This window comes from Macaca nemestrina, chromosome 15 (genome assembly GCF_043159975.1).
Source record: "Macaca nemestrina isolate mMacNem1 chromosome 15, mMacNem.hap1, whole genome shotgun sequence".
Classification (NCBI taxonomy): Eukaryota; Metazoa; Chordata; class Mammalia; order Primates; family Cercopithecidae; genus Macaca; species Macaca nemestrina.
Window position 1 is genome coordinate 60,083,936 of NC_092139.1, and position 18,071 is coordinate 60,102,006.

Below are 18,071 nucleotides of genomic sequence, written 5' to 3' on the forward strand. Positions count from 1 at the left end.
GGGGTTATATTTTAAGATACTTTCACCAACAGTGGATCCTTTTGTGTGGTGCCTAGCAAACTATTTGGCCTGATCCTCCTGGAGAAATCTGTGAGCTCAGGAAGTTGTGAAGTGGGTTGTATGAGAGTTATAGTTCCATTCTGTGACTGGGGAGGGGCGTATTCCTCAGTATAAAGCTCACTCTTAAATGTAAAGAATCAAACCATGCTTTTACCAGCCTCAAATCATCAACCCAGGGTTACACTTCCACTCTCTTTAGCAGAAAACTAACAATGCGTGATTTTGAATTAATTCTCTGGAGGGCTGAGCTTTAATTTAATTTTTAAAATACTACTTGAAGTATGCCAGGACACTAGAGGAAGTCTTATGATCTTATGGGTTATCATGTAGTAAATATGCTGATTATAGTAAGCACGGTCCTATACTTTTTTTTTTTTTTTTTTGAGACGGAGTCTCGCTCTGTCACCCAGGCTGGAGTACAGTGGCGCAATCTCGGCTCACTGCAATCTCCGCCTCCCAGGTTCACGCCATTCTCCTGCCTCAGCCTCCCGAGTAGCTGGGACTATAGCCGCCCACCACTGCATCCGGCTAATTTTTTGTATTTTTAGTAGAGACGGGGTTTCACTGTGTTAGCCAGAATGGTCTCAATCTGCTGACCTCGTGATCCGCCAGCCTCGGCCTCCCAAAGTGCTGGGATTACAGGCGTGAGCCACCGCGTCCGGCCTGTCCTATACCTTAATACTTGGGCATTGTCACTTACCAACTTTAGTCCAATTTTAGTATTGGTCCTTTTCTGAGATAAAGGTGAGATAAAATGATATGGATTACAGAATGATTAAATCTTAATCCAGAAAAGAAAAATGTTGTGAATTGAAAGAGAAAGCGACATAATAGTGATGATACCAATGACACTATCAGTGGTTTGTAAAGGTCAAGTTCTGCAAATTGTTTGTAAGACTTGTTTATTTTTCCTTTCCTTTTTTTTTTTTTTTTTTTTGGAGACAGAGTTTCACTCTTGTCGCCTAGGCTGGAATGCAATGGTGCAATCTCGGCTCACTGCAACCTCCACCTCCTGGGTTCAAGCGATTCTCCTGCCTCGGCCTTCCAAATAGCTGGGATTACAAGCATGCACCACCACACCCAGCTAATTATTTGTATTTTTAGTAGAGACTGGGTTTCACTATCTTGGCCAGGCTGGTCTCGAACTCCTGACCTCAAGTGATCTGCCCGACTCAGCCTCCCAAAGTGCTGGGATTACAGACATGAGCCAGGGCTCCCGGCCCCTGTAAGACATATTTCTGAACTTAACCATAATGCTGTATTTTTAAGGAATTGTTGCAGTGGCTGGGATTTAAATTAATAGAGTTAAGAGTTAAGTTCAAATATTTTACTGCACTCTAAATTACTCAAGTTCCATAATAACAATTTAAGCATTAAATATTCCTCCTTCTACTTTTTATGTAAGAAATTATTATTAAAGGAGAAAAAAGATTAAGCAATTTTCCTTTAATTACTGCATGAAGCTTGAAAGCACCTGTGATCATTACTTTTAGCTCAAATTGCATACAAAACAAAAGTGTGAATCAACCCTAATGAACAACTCAGGTACTGTCTGTACTCTTAATACAAAAAGAGCATTAACATCAAGAAGAAATGCTCAATGCAGGTAATTCTAGAATTATCAAAATCATTAGGTGGATACTAAAAATAATTTTTTCTCTATAGTAGCACAGTGCTAATAACCTATAGTCCCTCTCTGAAATGCTTCTGTATTTTAATTTTTAAAAATTTTTTGGGACAGCATCTCACTCTGTCGCCCAGGCTGGAAGTGCAGTAGCCCCATCTAGGCTCACTGCAACCTCTGCCTCCCAGGTTCAAGTGATTCTCCTGCCTCAGCCTCCCAAGTAGCTGTGATTACAGGCGTGTGCCACCACATCCAGCTAATTTTTGTATTTTTAGTAGAGACGGAGGTTCACCATGTTGGCCAGGCTGATCTCAAACTCCTGACCTCAAGTGATCCACCCACCTCGGCCTCCTGAAAAGCTGGGATTACAGGCATGAGCCACCACACCCGGCTCTATAATTTAAATTTGGAATAAACAAAGAAAATGTGGAATCTTTGCCATTAAAATAGAATTATTATAGAATCATAAAGCATGATAAAATAGGCAAACATATCTTTCTCTTTTATATGTCAGTGATGTTTATTTTTACATGATAGAATGAATTTTTTTTATAATCCACAGCAAAACTATTTTAAACTATGTAACCAAGGAAGTGTATACATCTAAGTTAAATATTTTTTTTTCTGATATCAAAGGTAATACATACCCATGAATAAAATATTTAGAGGAAAAAAAATCAGAGAAATATTTTTAGAAAGAAAATAGGTGGCTCATGCCTGTGATCCCAGTGCTTTGGAAAGCTGAGTTTGGAGGATCACTTGAGGCCAGGAGTTTGAGACCAGCCAGGGCAACATAGTGAGATCTTGTCTTTAAAAAAAAAATTAACAAACTATTAGCCTGGTATGGTGGCCTGTGCTTGCAGTCCTAGCTACTTGGGGGCTGAAGTGGGAGGATTGTTTGAGCCCAAGAGGTTGAGGGTACAGTGAGCCATGATTGTGTCCCTGCACTCTAGCCTGGTCAATGGAGCAAGATCTTGTCTCAAAAACAAATAAACCTAGAACATAATCGCCACATATAGTACCACACTTAGAGATCACCACTATTAAATTAAGTTTTAAGGGCAATACAATGCAAATGAGTAATTTCCCCTTCCTTCCTTCCTTCCTTCCTTCCTTCCTTCCTTCCTTCCTTCCTTCCTTCCTTCCTTCCTTCCTTCTTTCCTTCCTTCCTTTCTCTTTCTCTCTTTCTTTCTCTTTTTATTTGAGGGACAGGATCTGGTTCTGTTGCCCAGGCTGGAGTGTAGTGACATGATCACGGCTCACTGCAGCCTCGACCTCCTTGGCTGAAGTGATCCTCCCACCTCAGCCTCCCAAGTAGCTGGGACTACAGGCACATCCTGGCACGTGCCAGCACTCCTGGCTAATACTTTTTTTTTTTTTTGGGGGGGGTAGAGATAGGGCCTTACTATGTTGCCCAGGGTAGTCTTGAACTCCTGGGCTCAAGTGATTTCCTGCCTCAGCCTCCCAAAGTGTTAGGATTGCAGGCATGAGTCACCATGCCTGGCTGATCCATTTCTTGGTTTTTTTTTTTTTTTTTTTTTCTTTGAGACAGGGTTTTGCTCTGTTGCCCAGGCTGGAGTGTCGTGGTGTGAACACAGCTCACAGCAGCCTTGACCTGCTGGGCTCAAGTAGTCCTTCTGCCTTGGCCTCCCGAGTAGCTGGGACCACAGGCGTACACCATCATGCTCGGCTAATTTCAATTTTTGTAATTTTGTAGAGACAGGGTTCTCATCATGTTGCCCAGGCTGGTCTTAAAATCCTGGGCTCAAGCAATCCCCCTGCTTCAGCCTCCCAAAATGTTGGGAATACAGGCGTGAGCCACCGTGTCTGGCCATTTTTGACTCTTAAAGCAAATGAGATTTCATCCAACCTTCTTGTCTGGCAAATTAACAAATTTCCTATCAAGGACAGTTCATCAATATTAAGGAGAGAGTGAGTCATTGTAATTCTAATTTCTGCTTCCTGGATGAGAAATGAGAAATAGAAAAATATATAACTAATCTACCTCCAGCTTGGTAAAGTATAATATTTTATAGGACATCTTCTAGGGTATGATTGTTTGAAATTTCCTCTATTTCCACCATTTTCATGAAGACTATTCCGTTAATTAATAGTTCTCATTATTTGAAAGGTACAGAATCTCTGAAAATCAATTTAATGGACTCTGTTTATAACCTTAATTGCTTTTGTTGCCCTTATCTGGGTTTCCTTCAGTTTATTTGAATTTTTGCAAGGTAAACCACTGAAGGTGCATGAAAAAAAGTAATTCTGCCTCCTTTCCTCCCTCCAGCTTTCCTTTGTACATAGCCAGAAGTTGCATTTCTTCCCTTCTGTCTCCTTAATGCCACTTTAATAGGAATTCCTATGTTTTTGTTCTTGTTATTGTTAAATAGGGTCCCTACCAGACCTCTGGCACTCCAGGCTCCTCTCATCTGTTATATTTCAGTATTTCTGATTGTTCTTCCCTTTCCCCTCAGAGATAGTAGATGTCTTCATTCTCTCTTCTCTCAGTCTCGCTGTCTCTCTCTCATTCTCTCTCTCTCTTTCTCCAGTTTCTTTACCCACATTTCTGTTGCTATGTTGTCCTCACAGTTCCCAACACTTCCAGCAGTGCGGGCAGGATTTCTGTACCAGGCTGGCATAAACAACCCAAGAAGAAAGGTGGTCACTGGGCCAGCCTTATTAGAGAGCTGTGGGCAGGATGGCCTGTGGCCAGTCTGGTCCTAGCAACCAGCCATCAAACTATTGTTTGTGGCACAGAAGCTCTTTAACAAGTTGTTCTTTGCACAAGGAAATACACCAACTGCAAGGGGACTTGCTGCTGGAAACAGATTTTGCTATAGTGGTGACAGGGATGATAGTCAAAATATAGAACTGAATCCATCAAAGCACTGGAATTTAATCCAGCTATAGTGCTGGGGGCAGGATCCTGGAGGCTCCCTGCTTATCCAGATGTTAACACCTATGCTTGCTAGATCATGGGAATTTTTGGGGCAGGGGAATTCTAGTGAGGAATAAGGGTGGATGTTAGGGAGGGCATAAGAGAGGGTTGGGCAGATACTTGTAAATCAATCAATATCATAACATTTTAGTGTTTTAATAAACAGAGGGTGGGTGTGGTGGCTCAGCACTTTGGGAGGCCAAGGAGGGTGGATCACCTGAGGTCAGGAGCTTGAGACCAGCCTGGCCAACATGGTGAAACCCCTTCTCTACTAAAAATACAAAAATTAGCCAGGTGTGGTGGCACAGCCTGTTTCAGTTTCTCAGGAGGCTGAAAGCAGGAGAATCTCTTGAACCTGGGAGGTGGAGGTTGCAGTGAGCCAAGATCACTCCACTGCACTCCAGCCTGGGCAACGAATGAGACTCCATCTCAAATAACCAAACCAAACCAAAACAAACAATAACAACAACAACAACAACAACAAACTTGTTCAGCTGAATTTTGCATACCAGGTCAATGTCAGCCTTTTGGGCCATAAGTTTGTCCTCACTCATTTTCTGTCTTCTGGTTCTCCTTGAGACCAAAACACACATATCTAAGTAAATATCCCCATTTTACAGAAGAGGAAATTGAGCCTCAGAGAGGACAAGTCATTAGGGGTCAGCTGGAGCTGAGATGTAAAGCCAGAACTAACTGACCCCAAAGACAATGCTGTTGAAGTCATTAATGTTCTTTAACATTTGCTAAGGACTCTTGAAGGTATTTTTTGGTTCTTATGGCAACCTTGTGAAGTAGTGTGGGTATTATTATCAATCTCTTTTTACCCTAAGATAATAGATACAGGTCTGGGAAACCCAAGGTTTAGAGAAGTAACTTCTTCAGAGATACTAAAAGAATAAACAAAAGATGGAAGAGCTATTATGTGGTAGAATATATGGACTCACATATGGTCAAAACTTCTGACTTGGGAACCTCTTCTCTGCCACCACGCTATGCCACCCTGAAGTCTGTAACTGTACATTTCTTAGAGTACTGTCTCAACAGTGCCTGCTTTTCTCTGCAAAGATGACTGTAATAATTCATGACCCGTGGTTAGACATTTAGAGTTGTTCCTCCTGGCACTGGGTTGGCACTCAGCCAATTACATTCTTCCACATGATTCTCCTTAAAACCAAAGGCAAAAAAAAAGAAACAAAAAATGGCAAGCAACTGATGGTCACTTAACTGGGATTTGAGGATATTTGTGGCCATGTGATAACCACACTACTTAGAGTAACACTAGCTAGATGTAACTGACTAGATGTAACTACATTAGCTAAAGTAACACAAATTAGATGCAATAACCACATTACCTAGAGTAAAACTCCGACTTCGACTCTAAAATCCATGTGTTTTAGGAACCATTCATGTAAGTTTGGAACTTCTTTTCTGGGAGTAATTAATATTTTGACCTTGTATCAAATGCTTTATTTATATACAAACAAGTGAAATCTTTGATATTTCCTTTATCCAATATTCTAGACTGAGTGTAAATGTCACTTCTTCCTTGAAACACTCTTTACCTGCCCTAGGCAGAACTAGCCAGACCCTCTTCTGTGACTAAAGCACTTTATACGTACCTTAACTGTAGTCCACCTAAATTGTGCTGCTATTATTTGTATTTCAGGTTGACCTAGGAGGACTCTGACCTAGTAATCTTTTTCTCCCCATTAACTACATTATGTTTGACACATAGTAGCTATCCAAGAAACAACTGTTGACTTATTAACTAATGTATACACACACTAAGAAAATAAATTCATGTTGATATAGTTTGGAAAGAAATTAGGTGTTGCAATTTTTAGTGGTGGGAGTGAGGGTAACATTTGGTCTTTAGTGATACCATTTTTAGTGGAGGAAACTGTTATCTGTGGTAACATTTGGTCTGTCTTGGAACTTTATATTTTTGATTAAGCAAATACAGGGAATGAAGGTTTAATAGCTCTCATATTTTATTATAACATTTACAAATCTGTTTATTGCATTATTTCACATGTAATTTCAAGAAAGAGTCCCTGATGTAAAAGCAGTATTTGGCAACTTAATTTAAATGATGATGATTTAAATAATTTAAAATGATGATGTCGGTCTGTATATATTAACATGGAAAGACATCTATGATACATTGTTAAGTGATTAAAGAGCAAGTTAGGAAGGAGCAACTAAAGTATTAGCTCGTTTTTGTAAAAAAAGAAAATTCTATGGAGTCTTGGAAAATATTCCAGAAGAATAATATTGGAGTAATAATATTATTTATATCCTCCTCCTTGCTTAAATCTTGTATCCTTTAACCAATATCTCCCTAATCCCCACTCCTCCCACATTTCCTTTCTCTATAATGAAAGATTACAGTGCTCCAGGTATGAAACTGTCTTCCCACATTATTTTAATCCTCACAATAACTCCATAAATTCACTTAAAATTAATTAATCAATTCCTCGTTCAACTTATAATTCTTGTCCCAGGCATTGTGTTAAATGGTAGAGATATAGCATTGAACCAGAAGGATGCAGTACCCAATGTTTCATCATTATCTTAACTTTACAGATGAAAATTAGTGAGGTTGCCCCATCCACCAGGGGTCTTCCAGTCCAACTTCTGGTTCAACTAAACATACAGACTCACAGGACACCCATGGGCTATGTCGCCACCAGTGTATGAAGACAGGTATGGCATAGTAACCACAGTAGGCCAACAGGGCAGCATCTGTACTTTTTTTTCTGTGGGAATTCTTTTTTTGTTTTGTTTTGTTTTGAGATGGAGTCTTGCTGTGTTGCCCAGGCTGGAGGGCAGTGGTGCAATCTCAGCTCACTACAACCTCCACCTCCCAGGTTCAAGCAATTCTCCTCCTCAGCCTCTCAAGCAGCTGCAATTACAGGCATGTGCCATGATGCCCAGCTAATTTTTGTATTTTTAGTAGAGATGGGGTTTCACCATGTTGCCCAAGTTGGTCTCGAACTCCTGGCCTCAAGTGATCCACCCACTTTGGCCTCCCAAAGTGCTGAGATTACAGGCATGAGCTACTGCACCTGGCCCATTTTTTTCTGTGGGAGTTCTTACAGCAGAATTCATACATTCTTCCAGGAACCACCATCTTTGGTCCTTCAGAAGATGGCTCAGATGCAAGGAGATGAGACCCACACTGGGTGGATGCAGGAGCCACCCTGACTTAAAAGCCTCATTCTCAATGTGACAACTCCATAGGCACAGTGTCTATAAGAAGTACTACCTTCATCTGGTATTTATAGTTCATGATCTTTTCTCCCAATTCAAAGGCAGTTTGCCAATCAGAGGTTATTTCTACCAGAAGCAAGGTTAACTAAAAATATAGTTGGCATTTTATTCCCATCAGATCACCAGGAAAACAGAACTAGAGAGTGAAACAAAGGTCAAATTTTCGTGCAGAAGAAGGTGAAAGGGTTTTGTAAAGTAGCTTATTCAATAAACAAATGAAAGAGTAGATTCAGACTTAGGTCTGTCTGACTCCAAGTCTAGCTTCTGAACTTCACTGGATAGTAACAAATGTGATCTCTGGGGGGAAAGCTTTTAGATTACTTTCTTTTTCATACTTTCTGAATTCTCAGATTTTTTTCCATAATCAGAAAAAAAGGTTTTCATAGTAAAGACTACAGCAACATGAAAATATGCTTTTGCTATAGCATTAAGTGAAAGTAGCCAGAAGCAAAATGATATATGCAATTGCCCCGTGATTAGGATGATGTAAAAAGAGAAACGCACAAAGAAAGAAGCCAAGCAGAAGTACAAAGCAGTCCTAACAGTAGTTGAATCAAGATGGTTGGCTTGGAAAAAGCTTTTTTTCTCCTGTTTTCCAGATTTTCTATGAAATGGTGATGTTATTCTTGGAATAAAATGGAATGCATTTATTAAAATAGAAAAGGAATTACATTTAGCTTATAAAATATTTGAAATGTAAAAATCATGCAAACATATCACCCTAAGATAATATATATAGTTTCATATTTCTACATATAGGTGAATACATTTTATATAAAATTTAGCTGTTGGGGGTTCGGAAGTCCCAAATTATCTGAAAACACGTGCATGGTCATGGACAATAGAAAGGTGGATTAGAAAGCAGTTCTGTTCCATTCCCAAAAGTCACGCATGGAGCTAGAACAATTTGCCCAGGGCGGCTTCTGCTGCACTCCTGCCCTGACACCACTGTTTCAGTGTATTACAGTAACCTCCCTAGACTGGGTTCATGCAACAGAGCTGGAATACTATTGCTCAATTCCTTTCACATGCTGTCTATAGTTATTTCAGGATAGAGCTATTTAAGGTTTCATTTTCCTTCAAAACTCACGTTTTGGGCTTTACATGATCCTTCTTTAGCCAAGGACTCATATAATTGGATAGCTGCTGTTATATTTTGCATGCCAAAATTTCCAAATAGCAAAGCGTCAGCCATTTTCTCCATAGCTTTCAAGTTTCCCATGTCAGCTGCTTTGGCAAAAAGTAGGTAGGCTGTGTTTCAAGAATATGAAGTCAAGTTTGATTTTCAAAAATGAAATTTTCTTCTCCCTCTTCAATACTATTCATACTACTTCTCTCTGACAAGCAGGGACCAGTTGTCATACAGTTTAGTGAAGTTCATTACATCTCTAGATCAGTAGATTTTTTTCATTCCTAAAGCAGTCCTAAGGTTATAATTTCAAATATATCTCACAAACAATAAAACGACTAAAAAGGAGAAATATATAAGATACACCATCTTATGCACTGATACAGAAATATGTAAGGTACACCATCTTATACACTGAGTAAGCTTATACACTGAGTAAAGTGAAAAATTGAGGAATTTATCCTAAAATAGGGAACTCTCCCATGGCCACCACCATTATTTATGAATATTTGTTTTATAAAATAAATTCTGAAAAAAATAAGAATAATCAAAATTGGAATGTAACCTCTAGGAAGTTGCTATCAGGAGTATGATGATCCCTTCATATCTTAAAATAATTTGCTAAACAGAATATATTCTTCAACACAGCAAAGTCAGACTCTTTGGAAAAACAATAGTGAAACAAAACCTTAATGGCTCGGGCTCTAGATTCTGACTGCCTGGTTCAAATCCTGGTCCCACCACTTACTAGTTGGAGAACTTCAGCCAAGTTATATAACTTCTTTGTGACCCTCTAATCTATGAAATGGGGATAGTATTATAGCACCCGCTTCATAGGGTTGCTGTGAAGATTAAACAAGACAATCGTGGGAAGTGCTTGGCATTGTGACTGGTATAGAGTAAGCACTCAGTACATTTAGCTATTATTATTGGGACTGTTGCACTGATTCTAAAGTTTTATAGCATGGTAATTGTTCTCCTATAATTAGGTGGTAAGTGGCGTGAACATTTAGTGATTAAAATGATAGCTGCCACAGGATTACCTTACACTGCACTCTTCGAGTCCCAGTCAGAAGTCACCTGGACCTCATTGGTATACGAAGTGATGGAGAGTCTTGCAAGGTCAAAACGTGTCAGAGACAGAGAGTATTTTAGGCATTTATTTTCACTTTTATAACTTCCTTTTTGAAGGTAGAAAGACCAGAAAGCATTAACTTCTACCTGTGACCTTGGCTCAAATACAGGGAAAAAACCCCACAAAAATCTACCATTGCTTCTGACTCAGGAGAATCAGGAGACTCACGTTTCTGTACAGCCTATCCATGCTGAGGCTAAAATAAGCTGCTCTTGGGCAGAAGCTGGAGCAGAGTAGTCCAGGCAAGAAGGACCTCAGACAGAGAAACATCCAGGTAGGCATTAGAGTCCTGGATGTCAAAACACAGGGTGAGTACTCCAGTGGAACAAAAAGAGGTAGAAAACTGGAGTTCAGGAGATCAAGAAAGAAATTAACCCAGGTCAAAGCAAGCTGAAATTCTGGAGGTGGGAAGGCAAACAAGGTAGACGGTCTCAAGGTCACTAAAGGCAAATGTCTGGCACCCAGGGAGAGGCAACAGGAAGAGAGCCTGGCATCAGGATACAGTCTCCCTTGTGCCTTTCTGTCACGTGGCTTCCTGCTGCAACTCTATAGCCTACTGTGACAGGAGGAGCACCAGCATGGACTGGGGCACAGAAACCTGAGATAGGCTGCAGGGGCCTCCAGTAATACACCTAGTATCTCCAGCATTTTATACTCAGTCTCTGGACCCGGAGGGCAGCAACAGGCTGCAAAACAAATCCTTCTAGGTATCTTGCATTCCAAGGGCAGTGTAGGCATATGGGTTCCCTAGGAGAAAAACCCAAGGCGCTATAAGGGATACTAGAAGCAGGATCCAGGGCTGGAGAAAGTTGCTGATAGGTAAGATTAAGATATGGGCTGCAATCCCCAAGAGGAAAAAGGTGGGAGAAGCTGGGCAGCCAGGGCAGATCCCAAAAGACAATTTAGTTAGTTATCTGGATCATCTCTACAGGGTCTGGCATTGGATGCTTAGGTGGGTGATGGGGGAGGAAGTGCTCAATGCTTCTGCAGGGCACATCAGAAACTTGGTATAAAACAATGGCTTATCTTCAAAACTTCTTTGCTGATGGGAATTGATTCTTAATGACGGGCCACCACTCTAGCTGTCAGTGAGGCTTCCTAACTCACTCAGACAAATTTGTTCTCTCTGACATATGCTTGCTTAGTATCTGTACTTTTAGCAGCACTAACTTGTTCAGTGATTTTTTCCTAGTCATACAAAAGAAGAGGCTGAATGAATGAGTGAATGAACGAATGAATTGGTCCAGGATGTGGGTGTGGAGGAGCCAAAAGGATAGTCTTAACCTATCTTACATCTGTCCTGCCAACCCAGGAAGTAGCAAAGCAAAGAGGGGATAGAACAGAGGAATGAGCGGGAATGAAATTCTTCTCCTTTGGTCAGGAGGGTGTGTAGTCATTTTTTTCTCCACCTGCCCTATGCTTAGGCATGGCTGCACAGGTGTAACTTGCTTAAGGAGACAGCAGGCCATCCTGATAACACAAGAACTTCACCCAGCTTGCCCACAAACTCCTGAGATCTCTTTCTATGAGCCCATTGGATTTCAGTTCTCCATTGCTACCAACTCAAAAGGGTCAGGAGGCTGGGCGCGGTGGCTCATGCCTGTCTCTACTAAAAATACAAAAATTAGCTGCACGTGGTGGTGGGCCCCTGTAATCTCAGCTACTTGGGAGGCTGAGGCAGGAGAATCCCTTGAACCAGGGAGGTGGAGGCTGCAGTGAGATGAGATTGTGCCACTGCACTCCAGCTTGGGCAGCAGAGTGAGACTCCATCTCAAAAAAAGGTGGCGGGGGGCGGTCAGGAGACTGAGTTCTGGGGCAAGGATGTGGGCAGGACAGTCTTGGTAAGAATAGCGTGAAACTGAATGACACCCAGGTAGGCATGAAGGTTCCCACACTGATGGATGGTCTGCTATTAGGATTGGGTTTTCTCCCTGTTCTTTAGGCCAAAGAGGAAGATCCCTTTCAAGGTTAAGTGGATGGTTACCTGGGACCTTCTCAGAGTGATTTTGTCTCATTGGGCCAAATCCAGGGTTTCCTTGGACTTGATGTTACACACCTAGTGGGCCCCTTATTTGTGTGGGCTCCCATGCTATAGTCAGGGGTCATCTGAAATCTCAGGGACCAGCCTCTGCCTGGCGCTCCACGTCTGTTTCTTCTAGCTAGGCTGGCTGGAGAATGCTCTGTTCTTACTTATTTAGCCAGTGGGCATGTTAGTGAGATGAGCTCCTATTAGGCTGGATTGTATTTTTGGGATCTGATTTTACCCCGTCCTCATTATAACAGCCCCCAGGGACATTCAGTGTGAGGCCCAGGTTTTGCTGGGGTTGACTGAACCACTCCCTCACTTCTTCCTTGTCTCTTGGGATGAATTACATCATCTTTTTGACTCTCCACTTCCTTCTCTGTAATTTGGGGATAATTATCCATGTCTCACAGTATCACTGTGAGCAAAGAATAATTTACACATGTAAAGTACCTAAAACAGTAATTAGCACAAAGCAGGTGCTTGATAATGAAAGTTGTTGATGTTGTCATAACCAGGATCATAGCTGAGTGCTCCTTAGCCTCTGTATTTTTATACTTCTCAAAGGTTTGGGTTTTAAGAACTCATGGACTTTGTTGCTGCCCTGTCTGGGGCTAGCTACCACAGCTCTGGGATGCTTGCCTGTGACTGGTGTGCCTATTCTGTGTGAATACAAGAGATATCTCCTTATATCTCTTGGGAGTTCATAGAGTCCCAAGAACTCTATATGGGAGTTCAGGGCCCATACTTTCTTTTCTTTTCTTTTCTTTCCTTTTTTTTTTTTTTTTTTTTTTTTTGAGATGCAATCTGGCTTTGTCACCCAGGGGCTACAGTGTTATGACATGGTCTTGGCTCACTGCAACCTCTGCCTCGTGGGTTCAAGCAGTTCTCCTCCCTCAACCTCCCGAGTAGTTGGGATTACAGGTGTGCACCACCACGTCTGGCTAATTTTTGTAGAGACAGGGTTTCACCATATTGGCCAGGCTGGTCTCAAACTCCTGACCTCAAGCTATCTGCCAGCCTTGGCCTCCCACAGAGCTGGGATTACAGGTGTGAGCCACCGCGCTTGGCCAGGGCCCACACTTTGTATTATTGGTTTAAAATACCCTTGCTTTCTTTGCCCCCATACCTTCAACTTACCAGTTAGGGGACTCAAGATAAAACAAACACACCTGTATTTCCTGGTTACTAAGTGCCAGGCACTATTGTAAGAGCTCGATTGTATTATCCAGGTCACAGAGAGGTTGAGTAACTTATCCAAGTGCACACAGCCAGTAAATGAGAGAGCTAGGATTTGATCCCAAGGCTTTGAAGGGTGACCACAAGTTGTGCCCCTCCACTGGAAGTGTGGGGTGAAGGGAGAAGATATTGTTGCCTCCCCTTTAGACAAGGTAGAAAAGTGATAAGAGAAACAATGAATAGGGAACAAGACCATGTGGTCACAGCTTGGTCACCTCTCAGCTGTCTGTGCTCAACTCCCTTTAACATGTTTGAATCTCTGTTTCCAACTCTTTAAAGGGGAAAAATGAAGCTCTTCTTACTGTTCTGGAGATAACACGGAATCACATACATGAAAGTGCTTTGAAAATCATAAGATACTGTACAAACACCCAGGCAGAATAAAGCATTTTAATACAACAACTTGCTCTAATTCAAATAACACATTTTATTTCATTTGAATTATCTAATAAATTAAAGCCAAAACAATATTTCCGCATGAATGCTCAGGTCAGTGTCTTCATTCTGAATTTCACTTAATATGGGGACTGCAATCTCACATGCATTTCTCCCGTTTGTTTACAGTGATAATTTGTGGAATTCTTTCAATTCAATTTGATCCTTTTAAAAACAATAGCTTATGGGTAAATATGCTTACTCATTATCCCAATGAGCTTTTAATGATAAACTACATTTGGGATTTTTCTTTTTTCATAACCTTGAAATTTAACTTGGCTGAGGTCTCTGTATAAAGACTTACTCTTCTTTTTGTTTTTGGCTTTTAGACTGCTGGAGAACCTTGATGCCCATCTTAAAGAGCTGGTCTCCTTCATCTGTAAAATTTTTCTCTGCTTGCTTTTGTACTGTACATGAATAAACAAGAAAAAATAAAAATAATATTACTTCTATGTTCTATATTTTAAAAATAATGTGCTAATATAATTTGTTGGCATATTAGTTTGAGTTTTGTTCTACTTATTTTTTAACCTCTGCATTCAAGAAGATCTGTTAATATTATTCCTTAGCTGAGGAGCGGTGGTAGGTCAGAAGGCAGAAGCTGCCTAAAAACGTATTCCCTGCTGGTTTTTGCGAAAGGATCTGGAAGGTGAAGTAGATAGAGAGATGCTCCTGATGGGCGAAGGGATGCTTTCGGTCTAGGGAAGGGATATAAGGTTCTCCAAGCAGAAGGCAGGAGAGGCCTGGTATATCAGAAGGGCAGGATCTTAGCCCTGCCTGGCAAAGACTCCCGGCTCTTGGCCCTGGCTGGCAAAGATTCTCTTGTCTGAGCATAGCACAGCAAAACTCAGAGCCACAGGATTCCAAAAAAACATGAGGACGTGGGCAACAGGCATCTCCAAGATAACCAGTGTGAATTGCTTTAAAAATTTTGTTGACTGGGTGCGGTGGCTCACACCTGTAATCCCAACACTTTGGGAGGCCACGGCAGGTGGATCATAAGGTCAGGAGTTCAAGACTAGCCAGACCAGCCTGGCCAGGATGGTGAAACCCCATCTCTACTAAAAATACAAAAATTAGCCGGGCGTGGTGGCACACACCTGTAATCCCAGCTACTCAGGAGGCTGAGGCAGAGAATTGCTTGAACCTGGGATGCGGAGGTTGCAGTGAGCTGAGGTCGTGCCACTGCACTCCAGCCTAGGCGACAGAGCGAGACTCTGTCTCAAAAAAAAAAAAAAAAAAAAAAAAAAAAATTTATTGGCCAGGTGAGGTGGCTCACTCCTGTAATCCCAACACTTTGGAAGGCCAAGGCAGGTGGATCACTTGAGGTCAGGAGTTTGAGACTAGCCTGGCCAACATAGTGAAACCCTGTCTCTACTAAAAAATATAAAAATTAGCTGAGGAGTGACATGCGCATGTAGTCCCAGTTACCTGGGAGGCTGAGATGGGAGAATCCCTTGAACTCAGGAGGCAGAGGTTACAAGTGAGCTGAGATCACGCCACTGCACTCCAGCCTGTGTGACAGAGTGAGACTCCGTCTCAAAAAAAAAAAAAGCTTTTTCTACCTAAGGCTTTTCCACCTCCCAGGACCCTTTCTAAGACCTGGGGGAAGGCACAGAGAGAGAATACTCATAATAACTTGCCTCGTAGGATGAGGGCTCAGAATCAGTTTTGTAGAATTCAAGGAAAATGAAGAAATTAAATTTTACCTGCTACAGTGATATTTTCCAAATGTTTATGTAACACTTTGCAATTTTAAAAAAATCATCACCAGTTTATAGTTGGGGAAAGCTGGCTGTGGGAAGAGTCAGACTTAAAGATATAAAGATTCTTCCAGCAATGCGTGCATGTGCACACACACAATTTCTCCCTCTCACACACACACACTCACGTACATACACACACTCACACACATGCAGCCTTTTACAACATCACAGTGCCTCTTGAAGTCCATTACAACACTTACTGAAATCTTTGATTAGAAGAGCCACACTTGAAGCCATTTCTTTCTTTTTTCTTTTTTTTTTTTTTTATGGTTTGTGAGGCAAAATAACATTAGATTTTTCATAGAAAAAAATATACTGACCAATTACTGGTCAACTTATTATTAAAGACTTCTCACAAACAAAAACAAATATTTTGTTTTTTGTTTTTTGTTTTTAATTTATTATTATTATTATACTTCAAGTTCTAGGGTACATGTGCATAACGTGCAGGTTTGTTACATATGTATACTTGTGCCATGTTGGTGTGCTGCACCCATCAACTCGTTACGAAGCCATTTCGAAGGAAAGGCATTTGGGATTTGATGCCTCATTAACAAGACAACAAAGAACAAGCAGCTCTCTTGTTTTTTATCTTTCTGACAAGCAATCAGAGTTGCTCACTTTCCTTTTTAAATTAAATTTAAAAAATTAAAAATTTAAAAACTAAAAAAAATTCTTAACTGAAAAACCTATTTAAAATTATTTTGAATACTTCACGTTATCCAACCAATTTAGTAATACCAGGCACTTTCAGGATCTAATTTCTGCTCTGAGTTATCTATTATCTATACTTCTAATTAAAGGGGGAAAAATAATGGAGAAAACCTAATAATCTGTGTGTGGAATAATAACAGCTCCTATGAAAATGCTTTTAGAGAGTGAAAATAAATTTTGAAAGCTTGGCTCTGTATACATATACATATGAGAAATGATTTACCACTACAAATTTCAAATTTCTACCTATGGCTTTTACTTTTATTTGTAATTCTTTTTTGGCTTTCCAAATGCATTGCAATTCAATTATTCTTTTTCTTCACTCTGTTGTCCCGGCTGGAGTGCAGTGGTGAAATCTTGGCTCACTGCAACCTCCCCTTCCTGGGTTCAAATGATTCTCATGCCTCAGCCTCTGAGTAGCTGGGACTACAGGCTCATGCCACCATGCCCACCTAATTTTTGTCTTTTTGGTAGAGATGCAGTTTAACCATGTTGGCCAGGCTGGTCTTGAGCTCCTGACCTCAAGTAATCCACCCACCTCAGCTTCCCAAAATGCTGGTATTACAGGCATGAGCCACCACACTCGGCCTCTGTTTATTAAAATACTAAAAAACTATGATATTGATTGATCAAATTTTCTTTACTCTAAGAGTGTTCAGGGCCAAGCGCAGAAACAGTCAAAATAAAAATGGATATGACTCACCTAATGGGAAAAATGATTTACAGGAAACACTTTCAATAATGTCAGGTAAATAAAGTATTATTTTCAATAAACAACCCATTGCTTAAAATACTTGTAACGACTTGCAATAAATTTATTTTAAAGCAAAAAAAATGTATTTATGGACCCATTTTTCAAATTTTTCATCCGTTGATATTAACTTATGTTCTCTATTGCATGATTCTGCGTGTTTGTAGCTTTGAGAAGCAGTAGGAGCACAGACTCGAGTCAGACTGTCTAGATTTGGAATGTCATTTGCTAGGTACCAACTATACAGCCTTGGGAAGATTATTTAACCTCTCAGTGCCTACATCACCTCATTGTAAAATGGGAATTATGATAGCCCCTTCTTCTCAAAAGCAGTGAGAAAATTAAGTACAAGAACTGAAACCTGTCGAGTATCTAAGTGCTTTTTAAGTTTCAGCTCTTATTCCAACATAATCGATTTTGCTTTTGATTCTTCACTTGTTTCATGAACCATATTTCTTTCTGCTAAATTAAAAAGTTTTTGAAAATGAATGAAGTCCTTGTAACAAATATACAATAATGCATAATTATATAATAAATAAGAACACAATTCCTGTTATTTCAAATTTTGTTGAGTAGATATTTGAAGAGAGATTTTCTTTCTATTTTTAATACAATTTGTTCACCATTTCTCACAATATGACTGGAGTTATTTATGTTTGACAATGATCTGGAGATTGCAAGTAAACTTGATTATTGTAAATATATTTGCTCTTATTCAAACATATTTGAGTCGATTGCATCTTTGACTAAACTCTTTACTGAATCATTCTTTCTTGGCTGAAGTGTTATTTTTAGTAATGGATCGTTATTCTTCCTCCACATCTAGGATTGTATCTTCCTGACACACATAAGGGCAAATGTGAAGAACTCTTCTGATGCATTATTCAGAAAATCTGAAGCTGAAGCTGGTTTATATTAAGTACAATTGAAATTAGATTTTAAAAAAAAGTATGCAGTGTCTGTGTAGGCTAGATTTTCTGC

General features: G+C 40.3%; 1 protein-coding gene across 1 annotated transcript in view; it reads right to left on the minus strand.

Moving 5' to 3' along the window:
- The window catches only part of LOC139358359 (protein sel-1 homolog 2-like), a 49,930-nt gene that overhangs the window by 20,107 nt on the left and 11,752 nt on the right, over window positions 1-18,071 (minus strand). The window contains exons 4-5 of the mRNA XM_071078909.1: window positions 14,164-14,266; window positions 8,989-9,149 (exon numbers count right to left, since the gene is read on the minus strand). Coding sequence (XP_070935010.1) covers window positions 9,122-9,149; window positions 14,164-14,266 — 131 coding nt within the window. The 3' untranslated portion in view covers window positions 8,989-9,121. The remainder of the gene's footprint in view (window positions 1-8,988; window positions 9,150-14,163; window positions 14,267-18,071) is intronic.